We start from the raw sequence: 20,445 nt of genomic DNA on the forward strand, positions 1-20,445 counted from the left end.
ATGTCTTTTGCTCAACAAAAATTCTTGGGCTCATTGCTGGAACCAACTCTGGATTAAACTGTTAGAAGCTGAGACACTGTACATGCCCAAAAGGCTAAGCGATGGCGACTGTTTTGTGAGAGAACAGCCCAACGCCATGCAAGTTACAAAATCTGAATAACAGTTTATTTTCATCCCTTCAGGCTGAATTTCCTCTATACCATTTCCTCCTCGTACACTGCGCTCGGTGACTGTAGCACTGAAGACGGAAAGGCTGGAGGATACGATGAATTAATTCAGGAAAACACTCACCTGCTAATTGCAGTAATCGCTAACTACTTACCTAGCCTGCTCTTTAGGGGTTAACGCTAACGGTTTCACCCTGCTGAGAGGTGAAGCAGCGAGTGCAGATGGAGCCACCACAACTTGAAAACTAGGAAGTGAATAATCAGCAGTAAATATAACTGTATACTACCATCAAGCAATTTGGGAGATTGTCAGGACGGCACCTTTATTATCCACCTCAGAGAATATGAACTTTGCATCATAAGCTGATTTCTACAACCATGAGCCTCGGCTCCTCTGGAGCAGCACCACAGTACTCCCCAAGACCTGTGAGAAGACTACGATATACCTGCAGTTTCACTTTAAATATTCATCATTAAATAATGAATTTTAAATTTAAAGTTAGGTTTAAAACAATCGTCTGTCTTGTTTATTTCGAAGATAAACTGCTTCATCAGGACTGTGTGGTTGATTCAGATTTGATTGGCAGTAACCAAACACCCAACCAACTGTCATTCAGATATTGTCACAGCTTGACTGCAGATGAGCACGGATAAAAAATACAGACATCTCTCATGTGGGAAAAAAAAACCAAAGAAACAATTCGGATCTAATTTTGGTTCTTGAAGGACACTATCATTCAAAGCAAAAAGCTGATATGTTTTCAGGAAACTTGAAATGCACTTACTAAGTTGGAGTGTAGGAGCGTTCCTCCTGCTTTCTCTGGAGTTTTTAGCGATTAATGTTTATTTTTTTTAACTCAATGTTTGATGTTTTATTTGTGGTGAAAATTTATCTGAAGGAAAACACAATTCTGTGCCGAAGCATCTACAAGAGTCACTTCTCATCACAAACAATGACATTCACAAACACACACACATCCTGACAGCCTTATATCTACAGCTCCACCCTGGCCAGTGCAAACTCTGTCCTCTCTCTCTCTCACTCACACACACACACACACACACACACACACACACGAGACAGTACATAAACACATGAGGATTTACTGCAGACTACCGGTCATAAAACACAGACACCAGAGTTCATCATAGCCTGCTTAATGTTGCACCATCACCGTTAACGCGAGCCACCCACATCTGGCGTGTAGCTGTAAACTCATTCCACTGACCATAAAAATGTGATGAATCCAACCAAACACCTCGCTGGCTTCCACTTTGTGTCATGAAGACATCTGGCTGCTTCTCACACGAGCAACAACCAGATTATAGAGCGATTGTTTCATCTTTAGCGCACACAGTGTCCTGGAGTTTCCACACAATCAGGCGGTTACAACATGGACGACCACACTTACAGACTCCTTCTCCTGTTGAAGGTGTGTGCTGCACCACCCACCCACCCACCCACAGGGCTGCATTGTGTCCCATAACAGGGCATCTGCAACTTACTTCTGTGATCTTATGTGAATGTAAAATTCCCTCTTTGGCAAAATAGTAACACCAGTGTAAAATAATTCATGGTTTTATGGTTATTGAATGATGGATTTACATGGTAATAATAAGGCCATAATTAGGGCATATCGGCGTCGATGAATGGTCATCAGTTCATAGTGAGTGAGGGTGTGTGTGTGTCCTTGTACATAATACATCACTTGACCTTACGAGACAACAGAGTTGACCTTTAACCTCTGAACTGTGACCTCTTTGATTGAAGAGTGGAGGCACAGACGTTCCATCATCACGCAGCCCGTAACCACAAACCAGCCCCAGAACATGTCAGAACAGAATCGATTTCACTGCAGAAAACACAAGCACTTGTGTGTTTGTTTGTCTGGAGTTGACTTTCCATTCAGACAAATCAAAAAAGTTGATTTCTTTGTGAGAGGCTGCAGGTCAGTGTGACTCCGGTTTGTCCTTGTGCATAAAATCAACCAAAACTCTCTTCCTAAGTAATCTGTTAGCTCTTATCTCCACTGTCTAAATCTTTTATGGAGTTAAATCATCTCTCCACAGTCCATGGACTCTCCCCTCTGAACATTGGTTATGTGTCGTAACCCCAGATTCTATGAGTACAGGCGTAGCCCTCTAGTCCTGGATTCACAGTATTCAGTCTACAAGTAAAAATTAAATAAAACACAAGTAAATGAAAGCTTGTCACTATGTGCTCAAATTTGTTTGTGTCTTGTGGCATGCATATGTGTGTGTGTGTGTGTGTGTGTGTGTGTGTGTGTGCGTGCGTGTTGGGGGTTTCTTATCTGACTTCATATCAGTAATCAATGGGCTACTAATGTATCGCATGCTGGCAAGTGGGTCTATGTTCTTGACTCAGTGTTTGTGACTCATGGAGCTTACAGATGACTGCACTGTTACTCTGTCACTCCGTCCATATGTTACCGCTAAGACAAACGCCATAACGGAGCAGCAGCGGCTTTACCCTGCGAACCCCACTGAGAGCATCTCGGCCTCATCTGTCGCTCTCTTCTGACTGATGGTGGGCGGGACCAAAGGCTCTGACAGCATCTCTCATCAACAGCGATAGACCTTTTACACAAAACACAGCCGATGTATTTACATGTTTGACTTAAGAGTTTCTTTATCTTTATGTGTCGGTACGTCCGATGAGCATTTCACAGGAAAGTGGTTTAAATCGAAGGAATCACGGACGGCTCTGGTGTGTCCGGTAATGCAGGAGGAGACATGCTGTACATACATGTTGCTCACACACACACACTGAGCTCCTTGGTCATTCCCTTTGGCTCCTGATGTCTGTAGGATTAGGGAGCAGTCGGCCTGTCAGCACCTCTCCCACCAGGCGTTAAACAGACTGTGTGGAGGTGCCAACAGCTCTCCGCTACACCACACTCAACCTACTATACTGTAAAACAAAGAACGTGACATACTGTTACTACTGCAAAATCACTGGACTCCACTGTGAAACACACAGCACGTGACGTTGTGTTATCATGGTGAAAATCACACTGTTATCCTGTTACTATACTGTCAGACGGTGGCTCTCTGTGGAGAGAAAGAAGTCTGAGGGGTCAAAAGATAATTAAATGAATGAAGAAAGACAAATAAACACAAACAATTTGTTTGTTTCTAACATTTTTCTTTTTCTTTTTTGTCGCTGGAACAAATGTTGGCTCTGTACATTTCTGCAAACGAAGAATGTGCTGAAACTTTATTTCTCTTTATGTTTTAGTTTTATGTTGTGACGATGCTGTGCTTCAAGTCCAGTTAGGCTTAAGCACAAAAAAGGAAAAACAAAAACAACTCTTGGTTAGTTTCAGGATGGCATCGTGTTTTGCCTCAAAATCTCTCGAGTCGCCACAAACATTTTAACATTGCTCTTCATTTTGTGCACGAAAAGGTGAACTGTTTGTGGACTTATGTGAGCGACAGAACTTATTCACTGCACCAAATGGAAGATCCTGTGGCCGGAAAAAAATAGGAACTCACAGCCCAAAACTCCTGCAGAAACTCTAACACCAAAGTTAAATGAGGTACTAGTTAGTCGTTTAGATTTACCTCATTGGTATTGAACTGATTAAATGTTTAATAGTGGGGTCCAGTTTTAGTCAAGTCTCTTCTGGTTAGGACTCTCATGACCAGGATGAGCGAGAACGATTTACTGGACTTAGTATTAGTACACTGTAAAGCACGTATTCTTGTCCGATAGCTCACATCATTTTAACGCTTGTGACCTTGTGACAGCGAATGGATCACGGTTTGCTTGCGTCTATGGTTGACGACCTGTTCAAACAAAGGTCATTTTTCTCTTCTCAGATTGGCCTGAAAATACAGTAAATAAAAAGCAAAAATGCACAGATACAAGTTTTCTTTTCTCATGTCCTGCAATCACGTTGCAGCCTGTCATATTAGTCATGTTTTGTTATGTCTGTATATAATAGCATATATCTGAAGGACAGTAGACATAAAAGGTGTCCAACAACAACAACAACAACAGAAATGGAGGATATATGCCAGTATCACAGAAGCATTTTTCTTCAATGTATTTTAGATCCAACAGCTGCCTCTGGCATTCAGTTTGGTGTTTTTAGTCAACAGTGATACTGCTGACTAGAAAGCACAATCTTCAGGTTTTTTTCTTTATTCAGTAATAGAACGTGCTTATACATATTTAATCTGGATCATAATACACGCAGGGATAAACAATCAAGCCATGCATGTTGTGTTCAGAAATTATTTGGCTGAGCTTAATTAGCATGTTGTCATGTCTTTTAAAAAACTGAACATGTTGTGAACGCTCGCTGTGTGTTAACTCTGCATGTCCTTGTGTCTCCACTACACCTGCATCCATGTGTGTGCGTGCTCCTGCATGTAAATGGCTTCCCTATGCTCCTGTGTGTGTGTGTGTGTGTGATTGATGTCCCTCCCCTGGTGCAGAGCAGAGTGTGTGTCAATCCCAGGTGTGTGTGTGTGTGTGTGTGTGCGCGAGTGCTCGTAAACAGTCTCTTTGATTGAGAGGCCGTGATGCCTGTTTGACAGGCGGCCTTGTGCTGCCAACAGAGCGCTGCATCGCCATCGTTACACGGCGTCACGTGACCGCAGATGCCGCTGTGAAAGAGGATGAGGATAGCTGTTCCTCATTGGAAGGTGGAACGACTGCATTAATTAGCTAATGAGGAGAAGGTCATTAGGGATTTAAGCACCACTGAGTGATAAAAGATACTAAATATGATGTGTATATACTGTAAAAACACACTGACTAATGTAAGATCACATGTTCACCAACTAAGCTGATGTTCATTTCTAAAAATTAAATCCAGTAAAACTAAAAATAGAGTAAAAACGTCAAACAGGTTATTGTGATGAAATTTCTGAGAAAGTATGACTAAAAATGGCAACTCAACGTACACTACATAGACAAAAGTATTGGGACACCTGACCTGACAGCTTTGCAGCTCTAACAGCTTCCGCTCTTCTGTTGGACCAAAAAAAAATTAAAATCCTGCTTTCTTTTAAAGATCTGCCAAAATTACCATCCCGGCAAAGCCTTCTCACAGTTGTGACTCATATGAAGCAAGCTGGACAGTAGATGTAGTTCTCCTGAAAAACAATCTTTGTATATATATCTTTATATATCTTATATTTTCTGGAATATAATCATGCATACAACATAAATATACAAAATTTTTGTCCCCAGTTAGGAGCTGAATTCTCACAATTAGCTCTTTCCCACCAAATTAGGTCTTGGTTGTTGAATCAGTTTTGTTCAGGATTCTTAGAGCCTTGGTGCTATCTAGGAAAGCAGCCTGCGCTTCCACCGGTTTTGAGTGGAGCCATTGTAATCGAGGATGTGTCATCGACAGATGGCGTCGAACAATGCACAATGGAAGCAAACAGTAGTAGCGCGATGGCAGGTTGACTACCCGTAAGCTTTTGTTCTGTCATTGCAGATACTTGTTTTTATCCAAAAGCAAGCATGGACCAACTATTCACAGGAAGATATATAAGAGTAATATGTGCAAGATAAATAAACGCCTTTCTCAATCCTCTCTTTCCAACCTGTAAAATATGATGATCCCTGATTTTGTCACAGTTCACACACAGCTCAGGGAAAACCCATTTTCCCTTTTTCAGTTACACTGGGAACCAACCCTTCCAATTGTGAACCAACTTTTTTTTGGTCAGAATGGTTCAAAATGAGGTGCTTCAAGCAGAACAGAAATGTTGGCGGAAAAGGGTTGTACAAGTGAGTCCCCCACTGTCTGAACAGGTTTTTAATCCATATGGGAGCATACACACATGCACTTGCAAACCGAACAAGTAACAATCAAAACATGCATAATGTCATAACATATAAAAATGAATATAATGCATGCAAGTATCAATAAAAACAGCAGTGGTACCATGTTACCTTACCTGTTTGTTAATTCAATAACAATGGTCTACACATAAAACACAAACGCTCTGCTTCTATCACAGCTGCCATGAGGAGACCTCCGTGTACATTTCCATAACACGTATCTGTTAGAGCTTAGGAAAATCAACTTTGTTTTAAACTGACAATTTGCAAAGAACCCTCTGGGCTTAATGTCTGAAAGGATTTTGCAGGCCCAAAGGTCGTTTGTGTTTTGTCAGTGCAGGCCACCGCTGTTTAGATGAAAATGATTAAACGTGGGGAGGTTTTCAAAGGTTCAAAGGGTTCAGATGTCTCCAGCAACAAAATGATTCTGAGTGTGATGAAAGACAAAATTGAATGCTGGTACAACCGCATACACACATGGAGCACACACTCTGAGACACTCACACCTCATTCCCAGAAACATATCTCCTGTCACACACACCTCACTCACTCCCGAACCCGCCGTGATGGAGATTAATAGCAGCATTTAGAGCCTGCTGAGCTCCACCTGTCAAGGCTGGGGGCCCCCAGGGCAGCTCGGGTCTGTGCCCAGGAAAAAGAGAGACTGTCCTGAGGCGAGATCCATCATTGGAAGACCGTGACAGGCTGGATCTCTGGAGCCAACTACCCACAGCTGGACCACCGACACGGGGCCATTCGTCCGGGATGACAGGCACACAGAGTGAATCCAACTGGAGCAGACTTGATAGCTGCTGGATGGAGGAGTGTGGGGCCCGAGAGGAACGTCTGATGGCTGCAGGGCCATCAGGAGGCTGACGTGTGTGTGCACCTTTATACAAGTGTGTGCCGCCATGAGCACAAATATACTCCGTGTGTGACTGACAAAGATAGATGAAAAGGTGTGACATCTTTCCAAGTTTAGTTAGTGGATGTGATGTTAAACTCAACTTCTGTTCTGAGTTAAAACTGCAGTTTCCGTTTGGTCTTTCCAACAGTCCAGTTCAGACAGTTCAAGACATTTTATAGTCACTGTCTAATATTTAGGCCCTGCGATCGACTGGCGACCAGTCCAGGGTGAACCCCGCCTCTCGCCTGTAGTCAGCTGGGTTAGGCTCCAGCTCCCCCGCGACCCTGATGGATAAGCAGTACAGGAAATTGATGGATGGATGTCTAATATTTAAACACCTTATATCACAAGCTGCACTGCTGCTCAGCTTAACTTTGTTAAAATCCTCCAAACTTAGTTTTAAATAAAGTCATTAAGTAATAAACCAATTTTTAAAAAATCACATCATGGCTATGTGTGTTTTCAGATCAGATTTTCTAGCTGTCGCTGCACAAACGTTGGTGAACCTAAGACTTTAATGATAGTTTAAAAAATCTGGGCTTACAAGATAAGTTAAAAACAATGTCAAATAGTTTTTGTTGTTGCTTTGTTAAGAAGAGTCTCCAGGAGTTGGGTGGCTGCAGCACACTGACGGCTGAGGTTTGACAGCTGCTGTGACCTGTCAGTCACTTCTATTACAGTATCAACAACAGCACGCCCACAGAGCGCCGCGGGATGCTGACTGTTTGCCAGCCTCAGTGCAGAGGCAGAACAATGGCTCTTATTTCCTTACCCAGCACTCCTCCATCATACGCCAGAAATAGCGTGTTCCATCTTTCTGCATTTTTAAGAAGGGTGGCTGTGGCTTTGACCTTTGCTCTCCTTAAAACTGCTTGGTTTTCATTTTGGAGATGTGTGGACAACATAACATGACGGTCTTTCATTGTAAATTCAATCCGAGATGTTGAATGAAGTGATGGGTTCACCTCAGGATGTTCATTAATATGCTTCTCCATCACAACGTTGTCACTTAGGATAATGTGATCTCGTGGCGAGGCACAGAAACCGCACACCACTTTTCAGAGCGTCGTCTGAATGTTAGGAATTTTGGTTGAAATCAGTGTCACAGTAACAATAGAAAACATGTGGTTAGTTTTGTGTAAAAGCTACTTGGTTAGGTTAAAGAAAAGATCACGGCTTGGGATAAAATAAGTTCCACATGTGCCATAAGTTAAATAAGTCACTTAGGTTAAATTAAGGATGTTACTGACTTGATGTTGTATCCCATAATCCACACTCTTGACCTTGAATTATGGGGCGTAACCTGCTTCTGCACTAAAAAAAAACCTTAAATCACTAGGATGCACAATGAATATAAAAAGTTGTGGTATTTTAACACACAAGGAAAGCCTAATTGTAATTATTATAACTATTACAGTGTCACAAATACATGAAAGCTGCTTTGTTAACTCACTGAATGTCACAAGATAACCTAACATAATAACAACTTAGACAACAGCCAAATAAAACCCACTAAGAACTCTTCAGAACAAGACAAAGTGAAAGGTAATTATTTGTCTCTAAACACACAGGATGTGATTTAAACAAGGTTATCAGAACTTGCTCTTTAAATTGTCGTTTAATTTGTCTGTACTTTCATTATCCAAATTGTTTTCTATCTGGAAGCCCGCAGGTCACACGCAAGCACACAAATTCTGACTAAATCGGCTCGTAATAATCACTTCCAATCCCATCATATCATGTAATGAAGCCTCAGATAAAACACCAGTGTGTGATTTCTTTTTCCAATAAGATTACATGTAATTTGCCATCCCTACCTACCATGACTGGTGCTTGATATGAGAGATCATATTTTTTTTTTCCAACCAGACTACTTGAGTAATCAGATTACACATCATTTGTGCTCCCCATCCACTGAACGCCTAACTGGAGCTTTAGATAAAGAGTTGCTCTGCTTTTTTCTCCTTTGTGTAAACAGATTATTTTTGTAATCTGATTCCATGTAATGGGTTACAACCCCATCCTGGTGTATCACTGGCTGGAGCTTTAGATAAAGAGGCAGCGTGGAGAGGATCTGGTGACGATCAGCACTGCAAAGCTAACGGAGCTGATGGCTATTAGCATAATTAATGTCATTGCCGTAATGCACTCCAATTGTGAGACAGCCTGCTTCACACACACACACACACACACACATGCTCAAACACAGTGTGTAGAGGCATACGCATGAAAGCAGAAACATAATCAAATCTGCAATATGTAACTCAAGGCCCAACATTAAATGTCACGCATGGTCCTTCCTGTTTTGTGACGCTAACATGTCACTGTGATGACAGAAGTGCAACAGTCCGTCAGCCGCTGGTAGCCGCAATCATGGCCATCATGTCCCGGGCATTAAAATAAAAGCATACACTGTGACGTATTATGTTAAAAGCTGGAGAAAGATAGGTTAGATAGAACGTAGGCCTGTGTGTTAAAGATAGCACAGGATGCCTGAGGGGGTGTGACAGAAAACCAGGGCCGCCTGCTCTTTCTCTCTCTCTTGTTCTTTTTTTTTCTCCCTCCTTTTTTCTCTTTCTCAACACCTCCCAGTTTCTCTCTTCCTCTCTCTTCCTCTTCTCTGCACCACGCAGCTATAAAGCAACTGTAGCTCTGAAGGCGAAGCACACACAGAGAGCGAGCTGGATCTCTCTCAGATTCCTCTCTGCTCTTAACCATTTCAAATCTCCAGTGCCAAGGACGCCGAGTGAGCTTAGAGTGTGAAAAGTAAAGCCACTTATCAGGGGGGATAAGCATATCACATGGAGTGAGTTGGCGTGGCTGCATTCACGACAACAAATGTGTTGGTGATTTGACACAATTTTTCAACCTCTGCCAAGATTTCATGTTTTCTGTCTTGAAAAATAAACACATTCTGTCCTTAGACGCACAGTAGTTCAAAACCAAGTGGTTCAAAACTTGCAGTGATGGATGTAATCCAGTCACTGTGTCCACCGTTATGATTGCAAAAATCTGGTCACATGGCTGATCAAAATCACACCTGCACCAAATTAGCAATTTTGAACCAACAGCTTGACAAAGCAGTGATGTGAAACAGTTTGCTCGCTGTCCTCCTTTGAGGTAATTTCTAATAAAACCAACTAATCACTGATAAGAAAATGAAGACCAAAAGTTCATGCTGAGTGATACATGTGACCTGATAAAGGAGCCTGTAATCGTCTCACTTGTTGGCTAGCATTAGCATCGCACTCACTGCCAGTGCCAGTACTCTTGTTTGGTTGGAGCTTTGTTTTATTCTTCCAGTCTTCCAGAGGCTGCATAGATAGTGTTAATTTCACAACACTTGTGCAATTACTAAGTATACTGATATTGATACTGTGTTGGCTATTTGCATTTAATACTGACCAGCCATACTAAAGTGTCCCTGACTTCTTACAATGGCTGTGGTGGCAGGTCAACATAGAAGGAAAAGCCAGTTGCTTATGTGTGTCTATTATCTCCACTTTGATCATCCAGAATTCATAGAACCTTAGTTACATTTGTAAGTCTTGCCTTTCCCATAGAATTTTGTTTCTTTTGCACTATACTTTGTTGGTGTGGTTTAGTTTACACGTCACACTGTTCACACTTTCCGCCCAGTGAATATATCAATAAGATTGATAAGTGTCCGTGTCAGGCTTGATTTCTTTTCTGGACATTCGGGATATTTGGAGCTTCTCCCAGCTGTGGAGCTGTTTAAACCACACTGTGGCCTAATTTTGTGTAGATCTAAGCTTTGTTTTCAGGGACAGGCTGCAGGGTTTGCCACAGGCTAGGGGGACATCACAGTCAAAAGCCTCAACATTCGTTTCTTTTCATTCACTTAGACTCCGACTTAGACATCACTGTCTCAGGCCTGAGAGCCCAAGGCCTGACCTTTTCACTCCGTGAAGGGTCAGTAGGTTAAAGATGTAGCCAGGGGCAAAGATTTGACAAAGCTTGGCAAGCATCGGTATGAATGTAATGCTGATGGAAACTAATGTAGCCAGGTATGTCTTCCCTTTTCTGTCCTGATAAAAAAAAACAACTGTAGTAGTAACTTACAATCAAGCCATACTGTTGAAGACAAGCGGCAGAAGGAGCCATAGAATAGGGATATTGCATGAAAGCTAAGTATGATGTGTCTGTGTGAAATTTAACCCAAACAGATCAAATTTAAGCAATATTATTAGCTGGGAAAATGCATGTAATAATGTGGAATAATAGCAAATATTGGAGGGTTTTCATGCAGACTTTGCCAGAAAAAGGGAAGCAAAGCACATATGTTTCAAGCTATTTAACAGTGGTAGCCTTACATGAATAATGGCTTAGCTACTGTAGCAGAATAAAGATGGAGCAAAGGAAGGAGCCCAGGATTTAGTTCTTAGGAAAGCTGGTAAATTTAATCTTATAATTATTTATTTATTACTTTTTAAAAAGCTGCCTGCCCTGAGGAAGGTTTCAGCTCTACCTGAACATCATGTACTGTGATATCCGCCCTGTTAGCAGCAGAAGATCATTTGTGTGAACCCGAAAAGATCCAGGAACAGCTGAAAGTCAGCTGGTCAGAACTGAGGTGTAAAATACCAACACCGTAAAGCTGGAGAACAGGTGGGCATGTGTGACCATCATTTGAGATTTGTCTCCAATGTCACACAACTGACATTTTTGTATGAATTAAGGGATTGTATTTAATTTGAAGATGAGTGACCTGGCATTAAACTGATTCTAGCTCTTACTGATTAAGAAACAAAATTTAAATGTCACATGCTTTAGTTGCCCTCCAACCTTTCAGCTCCTTTTTTTTTTTTTTTGCAAGGTGAGACCAGGAAATTTAGTTAGCAAGTTGTTAACACCGTAGTTTTCCTGCACACCCAGCTGTGTCTGCATCAGTTTAAACAAAAGAACCGGCTGCCACAGTGCTAAGGTAGACTACATGAAGGCGAATGCATATTAAATACAGTTAAATGATTGCTCATGAGCCGAGCTGAGGAGCTCATCACAGTTTATCTTGATGTTACAGTGGGGCCTTGTGACAACAGATAACCAGGTGTGTGACAGGATCAGGCTGCATGGCACAACCTGTGCGACAAACTCTCACAGTAAGAGAGTCACGTCACAACATGATAACTGATTACGCATGAGCGCACACAATCACATGAGCACACACACACACACAAACCCATACAGTATGTGAGCAATAGACAGGTGTCCATTAGGACAAACATCAACCTGCAGAAAGAGGTCTGATGCAGCAAAACGCCATAATGTCTGTTTCTCTGTCCTTCCTTTACTGATAAACCCACACTTAACAAAGACAAGACAGGTGCTGCACTTCCAGCAATCACCAAAAGACAACCCAAATGAGTCATTAAAGAAAACACACACACACACAAAACAACACATCACAACTGAGATGATGTCATCACCACATCGCTTTGAATTCAAAGAGCTGTGTGTGGATCACGTCAGTGTGTGTGTCCTCACCCTAAGCAGGCCTTTGTGTGCACTCGTATTGCTGTCCTCTTGAGGAGCAGCAAACTTAGCACCTTGAGGAGTGTTTATTTCTCTCCTCTTACTTAGCTGTGGTGTTAAGGTTAGAGTTAGAGAGACGTTAAAGTATTTAGCAGCAACTGAGATTAGAAGCAGGACAAGTTCAGATCACAGGAGTTTTAAAATCTAACCTAACCTACGCAAAATTTTAGTTTCACACATGAAAAGAGATGTTTCACTTTTTCATCTGTATGACATCAAGACATGACTTCACCCATCACACACTACGTGACGTTAAGACTGCTTTTTCTTTATATAATGCACACGTCCAGCACTTTTATTTGTTCATAAGTTTGAATGATTTTCTTGAAGGACGTGTTATATAGGGCACTGCCGGTTTATGCCACATTTAATTCAAAATTTTCTTCATCTTAGCTCCCAAACCAACCTGTTACAGGTTCTTGTCTCTAGCTGTGGTACAGTCACACACACCAAGTTCATTGTTGACCAGTACAAATATGTCATGACATGATGTGAGTGTTTTAAGTGTCTCTAATCTTTGTTCCTCTTACACTGGACCTATGTGACTCTACTTTTCAGTGTGTGTCCTCTGTCTGAAACAGGGGACCACATTTTATTCTTTGTTCATGCATGCAAAAATGCATTGTGAAGTCCAGGACAAAACCTCATGATGGTTCAAAAGCAACAGAACAATGCAGATACACGACACAAAAGTTTCCCAATACCACAGATACAGCAATAAAATTAGCAACAAGGATCAGAAAAAACTTGAATTGGCTGAATCAAACTGCTAATGCAGCAGTTTTTCAAAACATTTTTACATGGAAGGTGGATTTTGTTCCACTTTTTGCAGTCTAGACTGGCACAGGTTAGCTAAAACTTCAGGACTAGCATGGAGAGGACGAAGGATTACTGGGGTTGCCTGAGCAAGAAATTAAAAAAATCTTTCATGGGTTTTACTTTGCCTGTTCATTTGAACTACAGACTAATAGAGACATCTGGCTTCATGAAGACAACCATGAAGAGTTTTAAGTATTTTTCTCTTCAATAGCATGTAAAACAATAACAAGTTTTTGCATCCTGTGCAACCAGTTAAGCTAAGTGAGCCGCACTGCTCTCTGCTGGGGCATTTAAAAGGCCAATCTGCACACCGGGCCATGCCAAAACAACGACCCAAGCGCTGGACGAGAAAGCGGCCATTTACGCCATTTGCTGTGTAGCTTCTTCCAATTCACCTGTTGGGAAGAAGCTGCAATCATCACTCAACAGTTCAAAACGAGGTTCAGACTTCCTACACTTCACCAAATGGAAAGAAGTGAAGTGAAATTCAAATCTCTGCAGGAACATGAAGGACCGGTAACACTTTTCAAATGAGGATATGATGTCACAGATTTCAGGCAGGAACAAGGAAGTATGCAGATGGATAGACAGAGCGGAGGTGTGTATGTGTGTAGGTTAAAGCAAGCGTTTTCATGAGTGGAGATGGATGCAGAGCACATACAGAACAGTGTGGGCATGTGAGCGTATGTGTAGGCATATGAGTGCGAATGCAGGAGTGTGTGCATGTGTGCGAGTGGGCATGTAGGAATCGATGTGCCTGATGCATGATGTTGTCGGTGTATCTGAGCATGTGTATATATATACAGCTCCTTCAGTGCATCTACGGCTCACCTTCCAGGCAGCAGGTCCTCCAGAGGCCTGAGTGCGTCATCACCTCCTCGTTCTTCTTGCTGGTCTCGTTCTCGTTGGTGCTCTTGATCTTGCAGACGCCGCGCGAGTACAGCCAGTAGTCTGTCCCCACGGCGATGGTCATAAGGCTGAAGGCGGCGAAGGCCCCTACCGTGGTCAGCAGCATCTGAACTCCGCGGTCAAACACGCCCATGTTGCCGCATTCCACGAAAGGGGGGCCCCCTTTCCTCTTGATGTACAGGAAGTAAATATTTGTGAGTTTGCGTCGCCACGCCAGCTCGGAAAACGGGGGGTGGGCGGTGTCGGGTGGACGACGGTAGCGGGGGGCCGCTGGGGGGGCGGGGGAATTAGGGGAGCTCGGGGGAAATCGTATGGTTGGTTTTGGGGTGGGACAGCAAACAGGTGAAAATTAAGATGAGGGTGGAGGTTTTGGGGGGTGGATGGGAGGCTGTTTGGCCCAACAGATGGGTCAAACAGACTGGATGACAGAACCCTTAGCTACAGAGGTTTCTAAATTCTAGTCCTCAAGCGGCAGTAAGTTGCCCTGCTCTGGAAAAAAAAAGTTGACCTAAAAACACAGGCTTCTAGCAGATCCCACAAGAGACCTGGTCTGGGATGTAGGCCTACTTTGTTGAGTTGGAAGGCCTCTAAATGTCAAACTCTGAAACAGGCCAAGATAACGAGAAGATGGAGGATTTTGCTTGCTTTTGTTTCTCGGGGTTTGTCTCAGGCCTGAATTTGGCTTTCTGAGCTGACTAAAACTTGCATTACAATCCTCACAGCTTCAGCGGTGATGTATGGAATGATGTGCATGTAGCGCCTGATTTTTTTTCTCCCCCCACGTAGGCTGTCACATACAGCCTACACTGTCATTCTCACACACAAGCACAAACACACACACTCCCTCGCAGATCCAAACTTTCGCTCACACACACCTGTACACGGACGAGCACACGCATGCACGCAGAGTGAATTAATTCATACTGAACAGGGATGAAGAAACACTGGGGGTGTGGGGGTGGAGGGCGGTTAAGACTAACACAGTTTGTGGCCTGATTTCTTTAAAATGGCCCCAATTAAAGCTAAATAAATAAATAAAGCAAAGACCTCCAACAGATGATGACACAATTCAGAATGAGATCTGACTACGTTGATGCAACCCGGTGGATCAGTGAATTATGGAGGCTCATCACAGGCATTTCTGAAGATTCAGGCTATCACATGTATTCTGTGGGAAGAGGGTGATGAGAGACAGGCAAGACAGACAGGCAGGGCCCAAAATATGTTAAAAATATACTGGATGTGCTGAAAAGGAATTACAGAATAAATTCAAACCAGCAGAATCAAGCGCTCCCCCGAAATCAAGGACAGAATGATAAATAATGCCAAATAATCAGCCGGTACCATGAGTGCAATGAAAACCAGCCATTCCTTAAGAGATGAAGGAAAATAAACCAACCAGGGACGATCAACCCCCTCTTTCCAAATAAAAAACAAACAAACAAACAATCAAGCCAAAAAAGGAAGAAAAAAAATTACTAAGTTATGAAAATCAAACGACGGCCTGCTTAGTTTTCCTTTTTCCTAAAATTCTGATCCCCAGTTTCCATATGTGGTCCCTAGACCTTTCTCCGGCGACAGTGGAAATCTGCTATAGGGGGATAGAGGCAGCGGGACCGACGGCACACCGCGGAGAGAGGGGCGCATCCAGGCGGAGAGGCCGAGCATCACCGGTCATGCAGCCGGTCGCAGGAATGAGGAGGACACAGAGGGGTGGACGAAGCTTCCCGGAGCGTCAGAGCCTCTTCCTCCAGCATCCAAACGATCCTACACGGTTATATCACGGCCAACCGGAGCACAGCGAGCGCGCGCGCACACACACACACACACACACACATATACACACAGCCGTTTACTGTCATCACATAAAAATCATCAGAAATCATCTAAAGCACTGACTGTTTTGGCGAGGCTGTCAGGCGTGGGGGGATTATGTGCGCAAAAATGAAAATATAAAATTTAAAGGCGAGCAACACATCAATCCTTGGTTTCCTCGTTTTTCTTCTTCGCAGAGCTGAGATAGAAGTGGAGAGAGGAGAGGAGGAGGAGGGGGTGGATGATGGTTAGAAGCAGAGGATGAAAAAAAAATCGACACAACCAGAGAGAGAGAGAGAGAGAGGAAGAGAGATAGAGAGAGACAGAGAGAGAGCGAGAGAGGGAGAGAGGAAGAGAGAGGGGGGGGGTGAGGGAGGGAAAGAGAGAGAGAGAAAGAGAGAGAGAGAGGAAGAGAGAGAGAGAGAGAGAGAGAGAGAGAGAGAGAGAGAGAGAGGAAGAGAGAGAGAGAGAGAGAGAGAGAGAGAGGGAAGATGATGTTCCGTGCGCAGCAGCAGCAGCAGCAGCACTTTACGCAAAAACAAACGCACTGCAAAAAATGTCCTTTTCAACAAGTCAGTTGTTCTAATGCTGAGTTTCAGCATTTCGTTTTCCTGAACAAAGAAAACACGTGGCTTGTCGGTGTTCCATGGACTTTTTTGTAAAATTATTTTTTGGCCATTTCTTGATGTACTTTAGTCATTTGTGTGCCACCACCACAATAAAAAGTCAAATGAAATCAATCAAAACACAATAAAATGAGGTTAAAAAATAGACAGATAAAATACAAACATACAAAATAGACAAATGAATAAAATAACGAGAACCATAAATATGTTCAGATGAAATAATATTCAGAACAAGTGACATTGCGGAAAGAGTCTCCACCTCACCGCTTTCAGGGTGACAACCAGGAGTTTACTCTGGAGGTTTAAAGTGAGAGTACACACAGCTGCCCAGCACGTGCTCGATTTCTACTATATTTAGTACCTAATTACATACTTTTCTTTCAAGGAACGTAGCATGAAATGAATCTGTAGTATTTTGTTTCTCAAGATCTGTTTGCTGCCAGGAACAAGTCAGGTGGATGCACAAAATGTTTGTTTTTTTAAATTCACTTTATTGGCCTAAAAATTATCCAAATTTTAGTTTTATGGATCAACAGATTGAAATAAGCCCAAAACCAGTTTCCATGTCTTTCACTCCAAAAACTTCCTCCCGTGTTTAAGTCCCCCCAATACAAAGCATTTGACTTCAATGGCTCTTTTAAAATAAGACCTGAAAGTAGAAGTTGTTGGAGCAGATATTTTTTTGCAGTGCAGTTGCCCTAAATTGCTAAAGGAATGTGGGGTTAGATTGGCTGCTGTTTTATGTTTTTCAGTGTGGTCATTTAAAAGGAAAGTCTGCAGAGTCCTGGCTGAGTTTTATTAGGCAGCAGGTGTGACTAACGCTTAAAAACATTTGCAAGTAAAGTTCAGATCCCTTTGACTGAAGAAGTGTGCTGAAGCAAGGCACCACCCCGTGACCTCTGACCTCTTCACACAGAAGAGGGAGCGCGAAGGAAGACTATTGTCTGACTGATCAATAAGGCGTCACGTATCATCACAAACAGGTTATTGTTTTCCAACAGACTGACGTGTATTTTAATTTCCTGGTGAGGGTGAGATATGAGGCACGAGTGATGAGAGGGGTGAGCAGTGAGTGTAAAACACCTGACCGAGCTGTTCAGGGCCTGGACGGGTTCAACACAAATAGATGGGCTGGGCTGTAAAGCTCACTGATCCGGTCTTTGTATGTTTGACACTGTCGTACGTTTCATATCCTCGCGTCTCGCGGGGAAGACGTAGATTCTGCTCCTGTCACAGCCACTGAAATATACTTCGTACCATGTTTAGACACATATTCCAAAGATTTTCACAGAGTATAGAATAAAATATATTATCTTAAAGGTAAAGTATGCCCAAATATTATACACGTGCATCTAAGTGTCAGCTGTGGATGCAGGTGGACTAAAACACCTGCAGTCTGCATGATTGTAGAACAATAATCTCCATGCAAATCCCCATATATTATATTTGGAAGTTTGGGTAAAAAATGTCCTCATTGTGTTTGTTTGTTTGTGTTTTATTAGTCACATCTCGTTCGTCCTCACAGTGCACCATGGTTACTGTTGCCTCTTCGTGGTGCTGAAACGGACAGCTCCCTCGCTGGATCCACGGCAACTGTCTCCCTCTTGTGATAGGCTGCTCTGTCGCCACATGGTATTTTCATGGGGGATTGCCAGGGATATAGACACAGATGCACACACACACACACTCAGTGCAGCAGGCTGACCTGGAGGTAACAGAAACTCTTTATGTTTAGAAGCAAAGCCGGGTTGAAGCTACATTTCTGACTCTGGGTGATTTGTTGTTCACGGAGGCTTGAGATTAATGTCTTCATGCACGTGTTTGAACTGATCTCTACTGTTGTTGCTTCTCGTCTTGGCCTGGTTTTGCTTGAAAAGGCGGTTTTCCTGACCAGGTTAAACAAGGCTTTAAATAAAAAAAGGCATTGCAGTTTCAGCAAATATCAACACTACTCAAATGTCTTTTTCTGGTTTAAAATCTTTCTCAGTACATCATGATGTTCATTTTGTAACATGTGGTCCCATTTGGGGTAACATAGATGCTAAAGCAGGGCATGCTTTAGGGTGTGTCCTTGGGTAGTTGGAAGGCAACTCAAAATTAGTTGAAAGGTGCACTCCAGTGATTTAGTGTTGTGTTTCCAAAAAGTTAGAGGACTTACAGGAGCCAAATGTGAAGCAGCAGGTGCGGATATATCTTAATTTTTAGTCCTTCAGAGGATAGGCCAAGCTTCAAAGACATGGCTTCCTTCAAATCCCATAATGCAACTTGATAACTGTCTTAAAATGCCACAAGTGCAGTTTATGAAACAGACATTCGATTAAAAATATTAAATCTCCACCCCAAGTTGAGATAGTCCTTTTCTATGTGTAAAATCAGTGGAATGAGCCTTTAACATGTAGCTCTTTATCCAAGGAAGGAATATTTAAAACCAAATCTCACACTGATTTACTACCTGTTTACATGATCATGGACTACATTAGACTGCACTGTGATTACATACGGTCACAGTGAACACACAGATTCCTTCAGATAAGACGTGTTATGACGTTTCAGATGCATGGAGCTCACATCCTACACACACAGCAGCAGCAACGTGTCTGTGGGCTACGCGGTACAAAGGCTAACTCACAGAGGAGGTGAGATTCCTACACCACATTTCATGATTTCTAGGTACCAAAGTTCACATTTTTCACAGTTATCTCTCGCTGCCATTTGCAGCCTCTGATATGCAAAGTCGCTCACTACAGCTCCGAGATATAAGGCTGCTGGCGCTGCTGGCCTGAAATAGCAATTCATGAGACTCAGAGTGAATGTATAAATCAAGAAGCAAAAGGTAGCAACTGGTTCAGCCCCCGATACATGTTTCAGATGATGCCTCAGACATGGAACGGTGCATTTTGCCATCCTTATAGCATTTTGAAATTGCACTTAGTTGCCCGTTGGGACTGCTGTAATTAAATGTCAAAACGTCAAACTTTGAAAGGCCATAACAGCTGCAGCAGTAGTCTGATCTGGATGTGATGAGGGAGCTTCTGTCTTGTCACCAGTTGGCCCACAGCCGCCTGCACCTGCGGGTGATGATATGCACAGTATGCTTATGCTATGTCTCGGTCCACACATGTCTACATGCTCCTGTCAGTGCCACCATAAACACTTTACAAAGGCAACGATGAAGACCCTGCCTTGGCATAACAATGTAGATCTGATTCTATTCTGTCTTGGTTAATGAAACTTAGGAAAATGGCGGGAAACGAGGGAAGTAAGCTAGCACGGCTCTGTCAAAAGGTAACAAAAATACTCCCAAATGCGCCAGTGCAACAAAAGAGTTTGCTATGATTGTTTTCTGGCCAGTTTTGCTGGATGCCTTACGATTTGGTTTTTCGTGTTAATCGGTGAGTTTAAGAGCTGCTGCTGGTGGATCTCGACTTAGCCAGGCTAGTTGCTTCTCTAGAGGTAAGCTAACTGGCTGCTGGCTGTCATCTTGGATTTTCTCATGTGATCCTTTTATCCAGCATCAGAAGTGGTTCATTTTATCACCACATTCAGAAATTCTTGCACATTTCTTATATATAGCAGCCATCAACATTTCTACAATATGTGTCATATCATGGACAGATTAGATGCAGATGAGTTTTTGATTTTCTTATTGGGTGGTAAAGGGGTTGGTGGCAGTGCGACACATCATAAAATTGAAATGTAAAGAAATGTAAAGTTTCTGTATATCAAATCTCAAGTTTCAACATAATCCCTGGTTTGCACAAATGTAAGAGCCAACATTTATTTTGTTGACTGTGTTGTGGCAGGGACTGATGTTTGCATCTT

The 20,445-nt window shown here is 42.6% G+C and overlaps 1 protein-coding gene across 1 annotated transcript in view; it reads right to left on the reverse strand.

Annotated features, from left to right (window-relative positions):
• The window catches only part of LOC124050643 (voltage-dependent calcium channel gamma-2 subunit-like), a 52,545-nt gene extending 36,331 nt beyond the window's left edge, over window positions 1–16,214 (reverse strand). Inside the window, exon 1 of the mRNA XM_046373388.1 lies at window positions 14,105–16,214. Within this exon, the coding sequence (XP_046229344.1) occupies window positions 14,105–14,315 (211 nt within the window). The 5' untranslated portion in view covers window positions 14,316–16,214. The remainder of the gene's footprint in view (window positions 1–14,104) is intronic.
• Between the last annotated feature and the right edge of the window lie 4,231 nt (window positions 16,215–20,445).

Source organism: Scatophagus argus, chromosome 2 (assembly GCF_020382885.2).
Source record: "Scatophagus argus isolate fScaArg1 chromosome 2, fScaArg1.pri, whole genome shotgun sequence".
Lineage (NCBI taxonomy): Eukaryota > Metazoa > Chordata > Actinopteri > Scatophagidae > Scatophagus > Scatophagus argus.